Here is a 16947-nt window from a genome sequence, read left to right as displayed (position 1 = left end):
CAAAGTAGGTAAGAAATACCATTTAAACCACAAAGAGAGCAGATGAATAACAACCCAGGAACCATGAGAGAAGTCACCCAACATGAACTGCCTGTTAACTACAGAGTTTTAATGACAGTCTGGTCTGGAGTTCAGTGGTAGCTACAAAAGGATACTCAGCTTGGATTTCTCCACAGAATTCTAGGACCCAGTTTCAAAGGTCTGGGTCTCAGTGAAAACTATGGAACCAAAAGGAAATGGCTCACATTTTTAAATAATTAAAAAAAAACTACTTACTGAGCATTTGTCCTATGCCAGCCTCTATGCTAGCAGTATTTCATATCCACTTTCTATCAAATTCTTACTGGCATTACGGAAAAGGGAGTTTTAAAAATCCCGTATAAGCAACAGAAAATTAAGGCCCAAAGATATGAAATGCCTCTCCAAAGATACAAAACTCAAATTCACCATGGCCAGAATTTATCACAGAATTCTTAACTCCAGAGTTACAGCTTTGCAACCAACCACACGATACTCCTTTTCAGATACAGTTATACAGTTTTCGTTTTCTAAAGGACACTGTTATTCTTGTCAAAATTCCATAATACTTCTTAATCCAAAAGGAAAACATTTCTTTCAGCAAAGGAAGACAGGAGGTTTGTAAGAAAAAAGAACAGTAGCCATATGGCTGCTTTTTATTCCATTTCAAAAATAATTCTTTTTTTCCCCAGTCTGAGAAAGGAGACAAACAGGCAAAGAGGAAGTAATCAGGCAGGTGAGCAGTACTGGAAGAGTGTGATAATACCAAGTAAGGTGGTGAAGAAGAAGGCATGGCATGAATACACAAGGTTTTGAAACAAAGGTATTTTAAGAACCTGGTCACTAACAAAGGCACTTAGTGAAAAGTAACAAATCAACAAAAAAACAACCAAACTCCTAAAAGACCCGAGAAACATCCAAATTAACATGGAAGGAAGCCAGATCCTTGGTTTCAAGGCTGAATTGCGGGAACCAACCCTGAGCACTGCCCTACTTCTCTACTTCAGTTACACAAGCCAACAAATGCACTTATTGTTTAAGCCATTATCAGCTGGATTTTCTGTTACTGTGGCTAAGAGCATACTGACTAATCCATAACATAAAGGGTTGGAGTGAATAATGGGCAGATTTACACATCTGCCCTGAAGTTTTGATTTTTGGCTCTGGTATCCTTGGATGCCAGACAGGATACACAAGCACACATATATATATACACACACAGCTGTTATTATTGAGAAAGGAAGTATACAAATCTGAAAAAAAAGTTTCTCTAGGTACTATATTATAAATGGCAAACTAACAGTTAATAGGAATATTCTGCTCAGGCCAAATAATTTTCTTTAAACATTAAGCCAATAGTTAAAACTTCTGCTTAAAAAATGTGGTTTCCTGTTGTTTTTGAAAAGGTATCCGGCAAAGAGTAGACCATCATTACTTGTTGACTGCAGTTTCTTTATAGATACATAAAGGCGTCTTCTAGTTCACTATAGTTCACACATCTACATGCACTTATGCCCAAACTTTCATCCCTTGGAGGTGGCCTTTGAGAGTGTTTAACACCTGTTTTAAAAAGAACATTTCATTCAGGCCCTCTAAGGGAGCCTCCTAATGATTCCACAAAGTTTTCAGTAATATTTTGATGGTGGTGGATTTCATAGAGCTGTGTCCTATGATATCTCCACAGAGATCAACAGCTTAAATGTTTTGTGTATATGTAGGTTTCCTGCTTCACATGTAAGGAATGTGGAAGTCACCACTTCACCCTAACAACAAGCAAAAAACTAAGCAGTCTAAAAAATCAAAAATTCTTCTTGGATCCATAAAAGAGGTGAAAATAGAGAAAACCACTGCCGCCAACATCGGAGAAACAGACATACAGGTCATCACGGCTAACCTGACCACAGACTCAAATAGACACACTGCCCAAACCAGTACCAGACTAGGAAATCCTGAACTGTAACCAACAAACTATTAAGTATTGACAACTCTGAAAATACGCAACTCTAGCCTACTCAAACTATCCTGTCTCAATAAAGGGAGAAGGAAAAATACTAAGAAACATTTGTGAAGTTGATGGTCCAGAAATATAGGTTCACTAACACAGTGTGACCTAATCGTAAGTCTATAGAACACTCTCCCTTCCCTCACACTTCACCATCACATTACTAAAAACCTACTTATGGCATTTCCTTTCGCTTGATATATCAGGCATGGCTATCAAGGCATAGCAAAAGGCAAAAAAAAAATCTGAAGAGTAAGGGCACACATCAGAAACATATATGACAGGGTACTGAAATTTTCAGAATGGGAATTTAAAACAATTACAATTACTATGCTAAGGGCCCTAAAATATACAGCACACAGGAAGAGATGGGCAATGTAAGCAGAGAGATGGAAATCCTGAGAAAGAACCAAAAAGAAATGCTAGAGATAAAAAACATTGTAATTGAAATGAAGAACACCTTTGATGGGTTTATTAGCAGACTGACTACAGATGAAGACAGAATCTCTAAGTTAGAGATCTATCAATAGAATCCTCAAAAATCAAAATGGAAAGAGAACAAAGACTCAAACAGAACAGAATATCCAAGGATTGTGGGGCAACTACAAAAACTGGAACATATACATAGTGGGGCTATCAGAAGGAGAAGAAAGAGAGAAAGGAAGAGAGAGAATATCTGAATCTATAATGACTAAGGATTATCTAAATCAATGTCAGACAGCAAACTGCAGATCCAGGAAGCACAGGGAACACCAAGCAGGAAAAGAAAGCAAAAAATTATACCTCCCAACTATCATTTTCAAATTACATAAAATCAAAGATAAAGAAAAAATACTGAAAGAAGCCACAGGAGGAAAAAAGTCTTACTTACAGAGGAGCAAAGATAAGAATTACATCTGACTTCTCCTCAAAAAGCATGCAAGCAAGAAGAGAGAAGAGTGTAAGTTTTGAAGGAAAGAAACCCACCAACCTAGAATTCCATATCCTTCAAAATTATCCTTCACAAGTAAAGGAGAAATAAAGACTTTCTCAGCAAACAAAACTTGATGGAATTTGTTGCCAACAGATGTGCCTTGCAAAAAATGTCAAAAGCGTTCTTCAAAAAGAAGTAAAAATAACACAGGCCACAAACTGATCCATATAAAGAAAGGAAGAACCTCAAAAAGAGAAAATTTTCTCTTATTCTTAACTGATCTGACAGACACCAGTTTGCTCCAATAATAGCAACAATGTATTCAATTATGTATGCTTATGTCTATATCATATACATACATATATACACACGTATGCTTTTTATACAGCTGAAATGAATGACAGTAATTACACAAGGGATAGCAGATAAAGGTTAAGATTATTCTGTGATTATAAAGTCCTTTTATGGCCTTATTTGAAAGTGGACCTCAGTTAACTGTAAATGTATAATGATCCTAGTCAAACCACTGAAAAAGTTGGGGGGGAAAAAAAAAAGGAAGTAGTCTGATAGGCTAAGAAAGGAAATACAATGGAATCATAAAAAATGCTCAATTAAAACCACAAGAGGCAGGGACTTCCTGGTGGTCCAGTGGCTAAGATTCCACACTCCCAATGCAGGGTGCTTGGGTTTGACCCCTAGTCAGGTAACTAGATCCCACACGCCACAACTAAAGATTCCATGTAGCCAAATAATTTTTTTTTAAATCCACAATTGGCAGAAAAAGAATGAAAGACAAACATAGAAACAAAAAATAGAAAACAACAAATATGGTAAACATTAATCCAACTATATCAATAATCACTTTGTCAATGGTCTAAATGTACCAATTAAAGAGACTGTCAGAGTGGGTCAAAAAATGAAATTCAACATATGCTGTCTACAAGAAACTAACTTTAAAAATACACACCTACAGATCAAAAGTACCATGCTAAATTAAGAAGTGCTTCAGTTACTTTATCCAAAGGGTTTTCTAGTATTCCAGCCATCTAGGATCCCATCTTCTCGCTACATGGAATGTTTTCATTCATCTGGTTTTGTTTTCTGTACTCAGAGATTTAGTAGATGACTAATGGGCAAAACCCTGCTCTCTTTGCCTTTTAAAGAAAACTTCCCAAGGCGCTCAACATCTGGTTCTGAATTTAACACAGGCACAGGCAGTGCTGCTCACAAAAATGTTTATAAAGTAGTTCTCCTCAAACCACTCCTTAATACCATAACCAAGCAACCCTTCATGAAAGTAAACCTAAGAATAATTGTCTTTAGTGCATAATTGTAAATCCAAACTGTGTTAACTTTCACTCGGTTAGTTTTACAGATGACAAGTCATTTTCAGAGAACTAGGTAATCAATCACAAAATGCTACATTTCCATTTAGAACAGAGAAGTGTCTGAAGGCACATACATGACTAGTTAACAATCTGAGACTACTACAGGTTCAGTTCAATTCAGTCACTCAGTCGTGTGTCCAACTCTTTGCGACCCCATGAATCACAGCACGCCAGGCCTCCCTGTCCATCACCAACTCCCAGAGTTCACCCAAATTCATGTCCATAGAGTCAGTGATGCCATCCAGCCATCTCATCTCAAAAAGCATGTAAAGACCCGCACACTAAAAATTTCAAAACTTTGCTGGGGAAAAACAGTGCACGCAAAAAGATGAACAATCACCTACCTCATGCAATACACAAAATTAACTCAAAACGGACCAAAGACTTTAAGAGCTAAAAAAACAAAAAGTATAGAACAAAACATAGGAGAACATCTTTAAGACCTTGAGTTAGGCAAAGATTTCTATGCCATAAAGCATGATAAACTGGACCTCATCAAAATTAAAACTATTTTTAAAAAATTTAAAGTTACTGCATTTCAAAAACAACCATTTAAAAAGAAAAAGACAAGCAAAAGACCAGAAACTATGTATATGCAAAACACATATACATAAAGTCTGATAAAGGACTTGATTCCAGAATACAGGGCTTCTCAGACGGTGCACTGGTGAAGAATCTGCCTGCCAATGCAGGAGACCTAAGAGATGCGTGTTCAATCTCTGGGTTGGAGAAATCCTCTGAAGCAGGGCAAGGCAACCCACTCCAATATTCTTGCCGGGAAAATCCCATGGACAGAAGAGCCTGGTGGGTCCATAGTGTCACAAAGAGTTGGACATGACTGAAGCAACTTATTAGCACACATCCAGAATATACAAAGAACCCTTACAATTCCATGGAATAAGACAAACAATGCACATCCAAAACTGGGCCCAAAAAATGAGTGGACATTTCACCAAAGATACATGAATGGTAATAAGCACATAAAAAGATGCTATACATTACTGTCATTAGGGAAATGCAAATTAAAACCACAATGACATAACTATTTCATGCCCACTAGAATGGCGATGTTATGTAAGAAAAATAAGAACAAATGTTGGCAAGGATGCAGAGAAATTGTAATCCTTGTACACTGCTGGTGGGAATGTAAATGATGAAACTGGAAAAGTTTGAATTTCTCCAAGTTTAACATAAAACTTGTACCTTCAGCAATTCTACTTCTAGAGAAGTGAAAACATGTTTCTACAGGAAAACATCTAATAGCCAAAAACTGTAAACAACAAACATCCTTCAGTTGTGAAAAGTTAGACAAAATGTAGCATGATCCAGAAAACAGGATAATTCAGCCAAAAAAAAAAGGAATAAACTACTGACACATACTATATCATGAATAAAATCTCAAAAACCTCTGAAGAAAAAAAAAAAAGTCAAGCAAAAGAGGTCACATACTGTATGGTTCCATTTATATCAAATGTTCAGAAAAGGCAAATTTAAAAACAGGAAGTAGGAAATTCCCTGGCAGTCCAGTGGTTAGGGCTCTGCAGTTACACTGCAGAGGGCACTGGGTTCCATTCCAGGTAGGGTAACTAAGAATCCCTAAGGCTTGAAGCACACACATCTCCACCCCCACATGCAAAAAAAGAACACAAACAGAAAGTACATCAGTGTTTGGGGCTAAGGGTGTGAATAGGCTTCCCTGCTGGCTCAGCAGTATACGTACAATCCACCTGCAATGCAGGAGGCGTAGGAGAGGCAAGTTGGATCCTTAGGTGGGGAAAATCACCTGGAAGAGGCACGGCAACCCACTCTAGTATTCTTGCCTAGAGAATCTCATGAACAGAGGAGCCTGGTGGGCTAAAATAGGGTCGAAAAGAGGCAGACATGACTGAAGTGACTTCACGCACACGTACGCACATAGTTAAGGGTGTGAATGGGGATTAACATAAATGACTAAGAAAAGTCTTACAGAAGGGATGAAAATATTACCAAACTGATTTATGCTCAAGATTGCACAATATAGAAAGTTACTAAAAATAATTGAATTGCATGCTTCAAAGGAGTGGATTTCAAAATATGCAATATACAACTCAATAAAGCTGTTTTTGGGGGACTACCCTGGTGGTATGGTGGCTAAGACTTCATGATCCCAATTGCAAGGGACGTCAGGGAACTGGATCCTACATGCAGCGATTAAAGAATCCCCATGCCACATCAAAGATCAGAGATCCTACGTGCCACAACTAAACCCAGGACAGCCAAATAAACAAACAGATACTTTTTAAAATAAATTGTTTTTAAAAATAGAAATCTGATCTTTAAAACAGGTGTGGGAAAAGAACACTGAAGAATCTATAGTAGGTACTCGACATGTGAATGTTGAATAAACAAGGAGGAATATAATTACTACAGGCAGTGATTTTTTTTCAGAGTATCCTAACACATGTCTGTCTACTGGGAGGAAGTGTGAAAATATATGATAACATTGAGAAAAGATCCACACTGGGATAACAGAGATACAAGCTGGAGTGTGCATTCAAACACTTATAGCTATGGGGTATCACAGAAGTCATTAAACCATGCTGAGTTTAAGTTTCCCTGTATAGAGTCATCTGAGTACTTAACACAATGAATGAATGCTTACTTACTATGGTTGTTAGTGACCTGAGAACTGATGGTTGGTAGCAGCAGTATAGTATTAATAGTAAAAACTACATTAGGAATGGCCCAATATATATTTGGTAAAAAAAAAAAAAGTTACATTTCCTTGGTGACAGATGGTAAACAGACTTCTTGTGGTGATCATTTTATAATAGTTAAAACTAAAGCATACAAGAACCTTTTCCTCAAGGAAACAGACTGAGGTGAGGCAAAGCACCACCAATCAAGACACAAAATTCCTCAAGAGTGGCATGTATGATTAAACATCACACATGCAAAAAAGGCAGTCAAATGGAAATACATGCATCTAAAATGCTTATACAAAGTAAAAAATTTTTAAAGGGAAGATATGTCAAAAATAAAACTAGGCAGACAGCAAGAGTCATTAAAATAAATAACTCACACCAATAGTTCGTTCCTTCTTCACAGGGGAATCAAAAATTAAGGAGAAGGATGTATTTTATTAAATTGCTGATATATTGGAAAGAGGAAAGGCACCACGCATGCAAGTAATGTTTCCAGCTCCATTTTCAAACACCTAAAGCCATAGCATTTAGTTCAGAGGCTGATACAGTCCACAGGACAAATCTGGCCTGCCATCTATTTTTGTAAATGAAGTTTTATTGAAAGATAGCTGCACGTTTATTTACATTTTGTCTGTGGCTACTTCTGTGCTTCTATAGCAGAGCTGAATATTGACTATAGAGACTGACTGACAAGCCTAAGATACCTCCTATCTGGCTGTTTACAAAAAAAACTTATTGTAGATTTCATTTGTTTACTGTTAAGTATATGCTGATACAGTTTAAATGTTTAAACCAAGGAATTAAAGGATAAGAGTTCTGACCCTGATAACGCAATGGTTTAAAAGATATTCTGGGCACATTACATGGTAGGATATACCCTGATGCTGCTTTGGAGTCTGTTCAGATATGAGAAGACCTAAGCAAGTCAGTTTCCTCACATCTGTATCATAGGCATAATACCATATCTTCAGAATGGTATGCACAGCACCCAAAACTGTTAACAGTAGCTGGTAAAAACTATTCAATAAATGTTAATACCTTCCATCTACATACTAAGCTGGGGCTTTCATCTTTTCCTTATAAGTTTGCATTAACCCTCATTCTTTAAAACCAGGCCTCCTGTCACAAAGAGACACTGTTGTGCAATATACCCTATTCCTTATTTATCCAATATGGACCTAGCAATCTGTAACGTCCCCAAAACTTTTCTAAAGTAATGTCCATGTATAACATGAGACAGTTTCATAACTATAGTTCTTATCATGTAAAACCTCAGGATACACACACACACTCTCACATGTCTATGTACATACATACATAGTTTTGCCTTAGAACTCATTTCTCAAACTCAGAGAGCACTCTTAGTTCTAGAATAATAACTATATTATCCTATCCCCTTCAAGACTTTTGATTTTTATAATCATTTTTCAGTCTCTGTCTTTCCAAATAAAAAAGGACTAATCATTTTTAATCAGTCCTCATTTCTGAGTCCATAATCTTTCTAGTCAAAAACAAATAAACAAACAAACAAACAAAAGATCCATGTAAACTCTGGACTTTGGATGATAACGATATGTCAATGCAGGTCCATCAACAGTAACACAGGCACCGCTCTGGTGGGGGATGGTGATAATAGGAGAAGCTATAAATGTGCAGGTCAGAGAGTACAAGGGAAATCTCTGTATTCTTCCCTCAATTTTATTATGAGCCTAAAACTACTCTAAAAAATAAAGCTTTAACTTAAAACAATAATAAATAGAAGATTTAAAAATCAGAATCCTCTAGCAAAGTGGTATTTCCCAGGACAGTCCTGATTCAGGCTTGTCATCACAGATGATTATTAACAACACCCCCATTAGCTCCCTTAAGTGTCCTGGGTTGCAGGATGAATTATATGGTCACCACACTCCTATGCCTCAGCTTTATCCATCTAAAAAATAAATTAGCACTTCAAAATACAAACTTGATAAATAACTAGAGGAAGGGAGTGTGTGTACCATCTTCCGTCTTGAAAGATTTAAAACTTTGCCACCCAAATTGTTAAAGTAAGTTTCTTTTCATTCTTAAAGCTGGCTGCTTAGAAGCCTCTTTTCCCTCGTCATTTTCCAGGATCCAGATGGTAACATTTTTTTAAACCCCATATACAAAATAAGCTAAACATATAATCGGGAAGGATCTATACTCATTAGCATCCTATGTAGTTTAAGAATGTATATAGAAATATTTTTTAAAGAATCTGACAAAAATTTTAAAACAAAATGCTTTATGTGAGAAAGTAAGATATTAAACATATACATGGGGAAGGAAAGGGAATCTAAAAAACAAGGCTAAATATTAACTGTGGTGCTATTTCAGTAGTGTTACTAGGTTAATACACTCTTTGTCTCTCTTTTCCAGCTTAATTAAAAGGAATCTGTACTGTATACTGAAAGATTCTCACATGCAGCCAAAGAACAGCCAAAGATGTTCATACTAAAGCTGAAGTGAATTTACATGGGATGCACCCACATTTGGATAAATTCCAAACTGCTGTGCTGCCAAGGTATAGCCTAAATAACATGAGGCACTTTAGGAAGGCAAAGAACACCCAGGACACCTCTAGGATGAAGGGATCGTCCTTTGCTTATGCAAAGTACTTCTAATGTCATCAGTGGCAAGAGATTTCTAGAGTTCAAGGTGGTGTAGAGTAATGGTTCTTACCCAGGTTTAAGCTTGAAGAGGATCCATGTGAAGAGAGGGAAGGAGGTGGTGTCTGTGAATGTCCTGGTCCCTGACTAGGGAGAGGCATGCCCACGGGTCCAGGAGAGGAGGAAAAGCTAAGGCCGTTATAAAAACTGTGTCCAATGGGGGTCAAGCTGCTCGATGTCCTCTTATAAAGGTCACTGCTGCCAGTCAGGGAGTCACGGCGGGAGCCACTGCCAGTGTTGGAGTTTGCAACTAAAATGGAATTAAAACAATGCAGATAAGAACAGGCCTGTTCTTCGAAGAACAAGCCCAGTGACCTGTTCCTAACACTTTGATCCAGACTCCTTACCACCGCAAATTTGTCAGCAGAGACAGCCTAACTGTTCATGTGGCAGTTCTAGGGGCAGGTAAAGTAATAAAGAGGACATGGCTCAGGTTAGCATGAAACGTTTTTTTCAAACCATCACACGTATGTTAAAGTCTCCTTCCTTTTGTGTCTCATATTATGGGGATAGGGGTGGGTTAAAATCCTCTGATGGCCACACAAGTTATGGGAAAGGTGAAAGAAAATGGGCTAGAAAGAATGCCTTTCATCAACCCAAAGGTTCTGGTAGAAAAATGGAGTAGAAAAAAGATTTGTGAAGGGGGTACTGCCCCACTACACAAGACTTACATGTAAAAGCCTGGTTTCTCAAAGGGTTCAATCAACAGATATTACTAGCCCCCAATTCCAATTTAAGATACTGTCTCTCAAATAAACCCTTCTGTTTTGATCACATTGTCTTACCAACACTGAAATTATTCCATCATTTTCCTTACTACTTTCCCACTTTTTTTCTCCCATTAAAACATTTAAAATATCTTAAGTCTAATTTCCTTCCTCCCACTTTTCCATAATATCCACCTTAATTCTTCTCAAGACTACAGAAAACTCATGATTCTTTAAGGCCTGCAGGTTGTGGAGTATACCACCCGAAGATTTTTGGTAAGTCCTCCTCCCTCGGTTTTTCATATCCACATTTGTATACTTCCCTCCACATTCTCCCCAATGTCTGCAGAAATCTCCCCAGATTTTCTAATCCTTAAAAAAAAATGGACTCTGAGAGTATAAATAAGTAGCAATGTGCGTGTAAACCTGAAATAGGCCCCAAATGTATAACTTGATTTGAACAGTCCATTATCTCAAAGACGTGTGGAACAGCTGGGTTCCCACGGGACTCGGTCCAGATCTGCCTGTGGTATCTGTCCAGGGTTCCATGCACTGTCAGTAATTCCATAAAGATTATAAAAAATAATTAAAATTTAGTTTCAGCACATCAGTCTGATTTCTACCTGCTGTTCCAAACCCTCCAAGGGCTGATCCCAGGGTGGCTCCGAGAGAACTGCTACTTCCAAATCCCAAGGATGTGTTGGCAGGCTGGGCGGAGCCCTGGGAGAAGAGGGAGCTGCTCTGTGAATTGCTGCTCAGAGAGTTGTTGCCGTAGAAAGAGCTGGATGCCAGGTTGTTACTGGGCTGCTGCTGGGGCTGGGGCTGGGGCTGCTGAGTTCCTAAAGGGCGAAATGGTCCATTTGTTGTTCCAGCAAGACCACCGGCTGCTCCATTTGCTGAAGCTGCGGCCGCTGCAACAGCTATGTAGAAGAAAGCAAACCATATGGCTATGAAAGAGACGGGCCACATTTCCAAACTGCATTGTTACCCTTTTGAAAACCTTTTAATGCTGCCATATCTTTTCAAAACAGACACAAATCTTGCAAAGAACTATACAAATCTGTCTTTGATCCCTTCACCTGAAGCTTCTATTAATATTTTTCTACTTCTACTCTCAATTCAAAGTCAAAATACCACTGGAGCCAAGTTCACTATGTGGGCAGATTATAAAGTCTATATTTAAGATAGATCACTATGTGGGCAGATTATAAAGAGTCTACAATTTAAGATAGATATGGGTATCAAAAGTACTCATTTCAAATACAACTACTTCCTAAAGTTTCAAGTTCTACAATTACCTACATTAAGGACATTTTCTCCAGAATCACATACTGAAGCCTTGCAATTCTCAGGACACTTAAGCATATTTCTCTCCCCTAGATACACCCACTGTTGTTCCCAAATTTATAATATATATAATAATACAATATATATATATATGACATACATACATATAAAGACTTAAAATAAAAATCTATTGCTGCCCTCCCCCACCATAAGCAAGAAACAAAAACAAAACAAATACCAAATCTTAAAACAACGATATGAATTTCTGTGAAATTAGCCTTGGACTTCTGCCAACAGTGGCCTTTTGTGTGAGTAACCCAACTTCCTATGCTCACAGCAGAGCAGGTCCTTGCTGCTAACCAGCTGGTACACACTGTCAACAGAATCAGAATCTATCAAGGTCACTTGCCACTTCTGACTCTTTCTCTTTGAAAAATTACAGGACAGAATTCTTACTCTGAGAATTGTCAAAGTACCTTTCAACATAGTTTTAAGAATATCATCCATTCTCCCTTTTAAATCTGAGTAAGTCCACTAAGACATAAGCTCACCTGCTTGTGCAGCTGAGGAACTAATGATGACTGGGGCGGGAGCTACAAGTCGAACAGGAGCTCCAAGACCATTTCTCGCTCCTGCATTCACCACAAGGGCACCGGTTTGGTCATAGTAAGCAGCAGGAGCCAAGACTGGATAACCTGAGAATATTAAGATGACAGATAAGTATATATGAAACTAACAAATGTTTCCTGGACACCAGCACACTGTAAATAGTTACAAACTCAGCACTAGGGACAGAAACACCTAGGTTTATATCCTGGCTTGACCACTTAAGATAACAGCATAACCCTGAGAATCTAGGTAGTATCCTCATAAGGTTAATGATAATACCTGACTCACAAAGTTCTTACAAAGATTAAAAAATGAGTGTGAAAGAGGTAGCATGCTACATGGCACAGTAGGGGGTAGTGTAATTTATTATACACCAAGTGTTAGAAAGGGGATTTAGTGGGATAGGGAACAACTGTACTCTTCAAAGTGCTAACCATGGTTATCACCAGCAACCATACACTGACAACTATTTTATGTTTTCTTGACTATACGATTCGTATCACATAATCTAAACACAAATATACTGCAAGTTATCAGGGAAACTCTAGACAAGCTTCCATTAACAGGTTCTTTTAAAAGTCTGAGACAGAATCTTCAAATGCTATTGAGTCATAAGATTAATTACAGTTGACTTCATAATAAAACATAAATGCTTAGTAACTAACAACATGCATGATCTAAGTTCAAGTTACTTAGTGAATTCATAAATAGATAAGCTGATCTAGCTATATGCCAGGGTCAGTAAGAATCCATAAACTTATACTGAGGTCTCAGAAGGACTTGTTTAAAAGGCAAAACCTCAACTACAGGCAATCCACGCAAAGAATAAGACTAGGAGACAGTAAGCTAAGAATAACATGTATTCAGCATACATATCAATCACAGGTAGACAGCTACAAAGCACCTCTATTGTTGGTTTGGGAGAAATTCTAGAAATGTAAGGGGAACATGATCAAAGAATACTAGGAATGTCTTCCTAATCATACTGTTCACAAGTATCAGCCTTGGAGTGATGCTGAGGCAATCTGGCCACTCCTTTCATTCTTAACACTGAGGGAGAAAACAGACTACCACCAAAGGAAAACAGGATAACACAAGCTATGTGTGGAGGTTCACATATTTCCAACATGTAAGATTATGACTGGCTCAGAATACTACGTGCTCTCATCAACGAACTATGGTCTAAGTGAGGGCAAGTGTATGTCATCCTCGCCAGTCCCCAAATGATGACAAGCCTAAGCAAATCCAAAGTACTGCCATTCTCCTCTGAACCTCCCCACAATAAGCAGACTTTTGCCCCCTCCAGTGATGAGGGACAACAATGCAGCCTCACCTGGCATGCCTGCAGCCAGTCCTTGTCCAAATGCAAGGGCAGAATTCACTGCTGCAGCTGCCACTAGTGGATCGGCTTGCTGTCCCTGCTGGTTCTGATTTGGCGTCAAAGGACGCTGGCTGGCTCCTCCACGGAGAACCTGGGAGACAAATAAATCAACGTTTTCTTCACTGGAAACATCTAAGACCCAAGACGTGCTTAAGTTAAATCAACTTTAAAAACTGATGATTGTAAACCATTTTTCCAATAATGTTTTTATGTGACATGGATGTTAGGATTTTATAAAAAAATCAATTAACAGCATTTCATATAGTGAAATTTCATTCTACCACTTTTAGTTTAAGAAACATATTACCTTTATAAGAGTTAAAACCATTTAAAAGTTATAATTCAGTCATTAATCAAATACTTAATGCCTAACATCTGGCAGGTATTGGGGATAAAGCAATGAGCAAGACACACAAAGCTCCCATCTTCTTGGAGTTTTTATTCCAACAAATGGGAGCTAGACAGTAACCCTATAAATAATCAAAAGAGGGTGAAAAAAATTATGCTAAAGTGGATGAGAGGTTTAGATATGATAAACAAGAATAATTTACCCACATCACCAAGTTATAATATCTGTATTAAAAAATAAAAAACCAAACACATAAAAAAGGTTGTATTTTCTTTATGGAATATGAGAACATTTTCTCTACCCTATAACACTATTCCCATTCATCAGAGGCCAAACAGCCCCAAATGAAATCAACAGATTTGATTGTAGAAGGCGTCTGACCTGTTTCTATTTTTCCTCATAAATTTCACAGACAGCAATCTAAATCGATGTAAGTATCAGTCAAGAACATTGACATTTCAGTGAATACCTGTTCTGCCACTGTGATAAAGGATCTTTTTCTTTAATTAATGAAAGATAAGATGCTGATAATCATTGTTAAGAATCTATTTCAAAAGATCTATATATGACAGTAAGTAAAAATGCAAAACCCAATAACAAAGCTAAAATTACCAAAGTTTATGCATTTTGCAAAGTTTTCAAACGTGAAATTCTTATCAGATCATTTTCATTATCACTTTGCTATTTATAAAAGCTACACACATAATCAAGAGTCCATGTACAGAGAAACACTACTATCAAATATTTATTAAATGAGTATTTAAAATGAAAGACACTGTCCATATTGGCAAAAAGAGATGTACAGACACTAAATCCACCGAAAGTTTCTCATTTCCTTATCCACAGAAGTAGTGAGAGGAATAGCTAATCACGCAAATTTGTAGGAAGTATTAAAATTAATGTCTGCAAGGCACTAACCCAGTAACCAGGAAACAATCAATAACCAATAGTTAATTCCTATCAAAATATTAGGCAATTTATCTATCTGTGACCGAAAGAATTCTAATGGACTTTATAAGAGAAGGAACGCTTCAATCTATATAGACAGAAGACTCAAGAGAAGTTGCACAGGTGAGAGTTTGGGCCAAGCCTGAGAAGATGCCTCACCAACAATCCAGAAGAGCTCTGACTCAAGGAAAAGTAAACAGCACTTACAGAGATATGGCAAAATACTAATAGTTCAAATTTTTTTTTAATTTTAAAAGAAGAAGGAAAGTCAATGAAAACATCCTTTTCATAGGGCATAATGAATTAGGCTTCTGTTTTGTTAGGAGCTGTGTACAGAGTCACAGGACAGGGAAATGGACAGGGTGTCCGAAGAGAGGGGCAGTCCAGACCACTGAGCTGTTTCACAATGACGACAGCAATGTGCAGCCTCTCAGTCAACTCTCTAGAAATCGATGCGGTACCCTTGACGATAAACCAAAGTTTGTAAGTGAGCTCCCAATATTCATACTTTAATTTCATAAAGAAATGTCAAGCCCGGGAAACAAATATGTAAAATTTCACAAGTAACATTTTACACATTGAATAAAATCAACAAAATTGACTGAATATCTATTTGTAAAATGCTATCCTACAAGTCAGTTTACTATTTTCATGATGCAAAAAGTATTAAATTCTAATTTCTTTTCAAAGGTAGTAATTTTAAATATAGCATTAAAATTTAATAAGCAAGCAGATAGATGCTCAATGGAGATATTTTAACAATCATTCAGCCTTCTATAGTTCATCGTACTTGGTAGAATCATCATCTATATAGTCTCCCCTCATCTAGAGGCTTAAGAAGCCATTCTAAACTTCTCTCTCATGATACAACACCCAGCATCAAGCCACCACCAAGATTACCCCCATGCCTGAGTTCACCTAATATCCAGAATTTTTTCTTCACCAAACATTTTGAAATTTTTAAAAAATGAACATTTTTATCAGGTGTCAAAAGAATCTTCGAAAAGAATGAAAAAGGAATCAGAAAAAAGATGGAGTGGCCAAGAGGTCAACTCCAGCAATTAGATTTGGAAAAGAGTTAGCGTATCTAGAAAGTAACAGATGCTTTTTGATAAAAGGCAAAGGCCAAAAAGGTCAAAAGTTTTAAAACAACCTCTCATTTAAATGACTATAACCAAAGAAGTTCACCATGAAAATCATATTTTTCTAAAACATCTGAAGTCAGAAATTGGCAAAAATGACACTGGAATGAAAAAATGTATACTTGTCAAAAGATAATTTGAATAACAACTTTTTCACAGTAGAATCTGTTATTGTTGGTGACAGAAAACTCAGAAATAATGCACCTGACTGTCATGCTCAATTTATAGCTAAGGATGTATTCAGAGACGTCATGCAACTTGCCTTAGTTGCAACTAGTCAGTGGTAGAACAAAGACCAGATCTCAGGTTTTCTATCACTCTAGATATCATATGGTCAGAAGATAGCACGAACTGTGAATTTACACACTTGTGTTCAAATCTTAACAATTTAATACATGTGTGACCCTGGGCACAGAAATTCCATTCCCTCAATCTTATGCTGGGAAGTCATGTAATCTACTTAGAATGAGAGAAACTATATGTAGAGCACTTAGCTTTAAACAAAAAGATTTCAGTAAGATGTACTTATTACTATTTTTCTTCTTCAGTCTACTAGAGCTGATTTGAAAACACGGCTATTACTTCAGTCTTCCAAATTCATGATCTGGCAGCCAGTTAAAACACAAAGATCATCAACTGATAAGTACCAACTTTCCACAAAGAGTAGCTATTAAGAAATTTATTAATAGAGGTCACTCTTCTGTCAACAAATTATATGCTGAATCCCCTCTGCAGGTGGTACTAGAATTGTACCTACTGTAAAGAAAACCACACATTAACTTCCAGAAAGTCATCTAACTGAAAAAATACTGAGCCAGACAAAACTAGCTAG

At 37.3% G+C, this 16947-nt stretch overlaps 1 protein-coding gene and 1 non-coding gene across 25 annotated transcripts in view; both read right to left on the bottom strand.

Annotated features, from left to right (window-relative positions):
- Nucleotides 1-16947, bottom strand: part of PUM1 (pumilio RNA binding family member 1) — a 128532-nt gene that overhangs the window by 23088 nt on the left and 88497 nt on the right. For 15 of the 24 annotated variants that reach the window (XM_055573875.1, XM_055573874.1, XM_055573878.1 and 12 more), the window contains 4 exons: nt 13629-13767; nt 12238-12381; nt 11023-11346; nt 9706-9942 (listed from right to left, as the gene is read on the bottom strand). In XM_055573875.1, the coding sequence (XP_055429850.1) occupies nt 9706-9942; nt 11023-11346; nt 12238-12381; nt 13629-13767 (844 nt within the window). The remainder of the gene's footprint in view (nt 1-9705; nt 9943-11022; nt 11347-12237; nt 12382-13628; nt 13768-16947) is intronic. The other 9 variants (XM_055573881.1, XM_055573884.1, XM_055573882.1 and 6 more) reach the window with 3 other exon arrangements.
- On the bottom strand, nt 13436-13512 carry LOC129648093 (small nucleolar RNA SNORD103/SNORD85). The gene has a single exon (XR_008712679.1). It is a non-coding gene; the product is annotated as a small nucleolar RNA SNORD103/SNORD85 (small nucleolar RNA).

Source organism: Bubalus kerabau, chromosome 3 (assembly GCF_029407905.1).
Source record: "Bubalus kerabau isolate K-KA32 ecotype Philippines breed swamp buffalo chromosome 3, PCC_UOA_SB_1v2, whole genome shotgun sequence".
NCBI classification, from domain to species: domain Eukaryota; kingdom Metazoa; phylum Chordata; class Mammalia; order Artiodactyla; family Bovidae; genus Bubalus; species Bubalus kerabau.
Note: the sequence above shows the minus strand (reverse complement) of the source record. Positions and strands in the feature narration are given on the sequence as shown.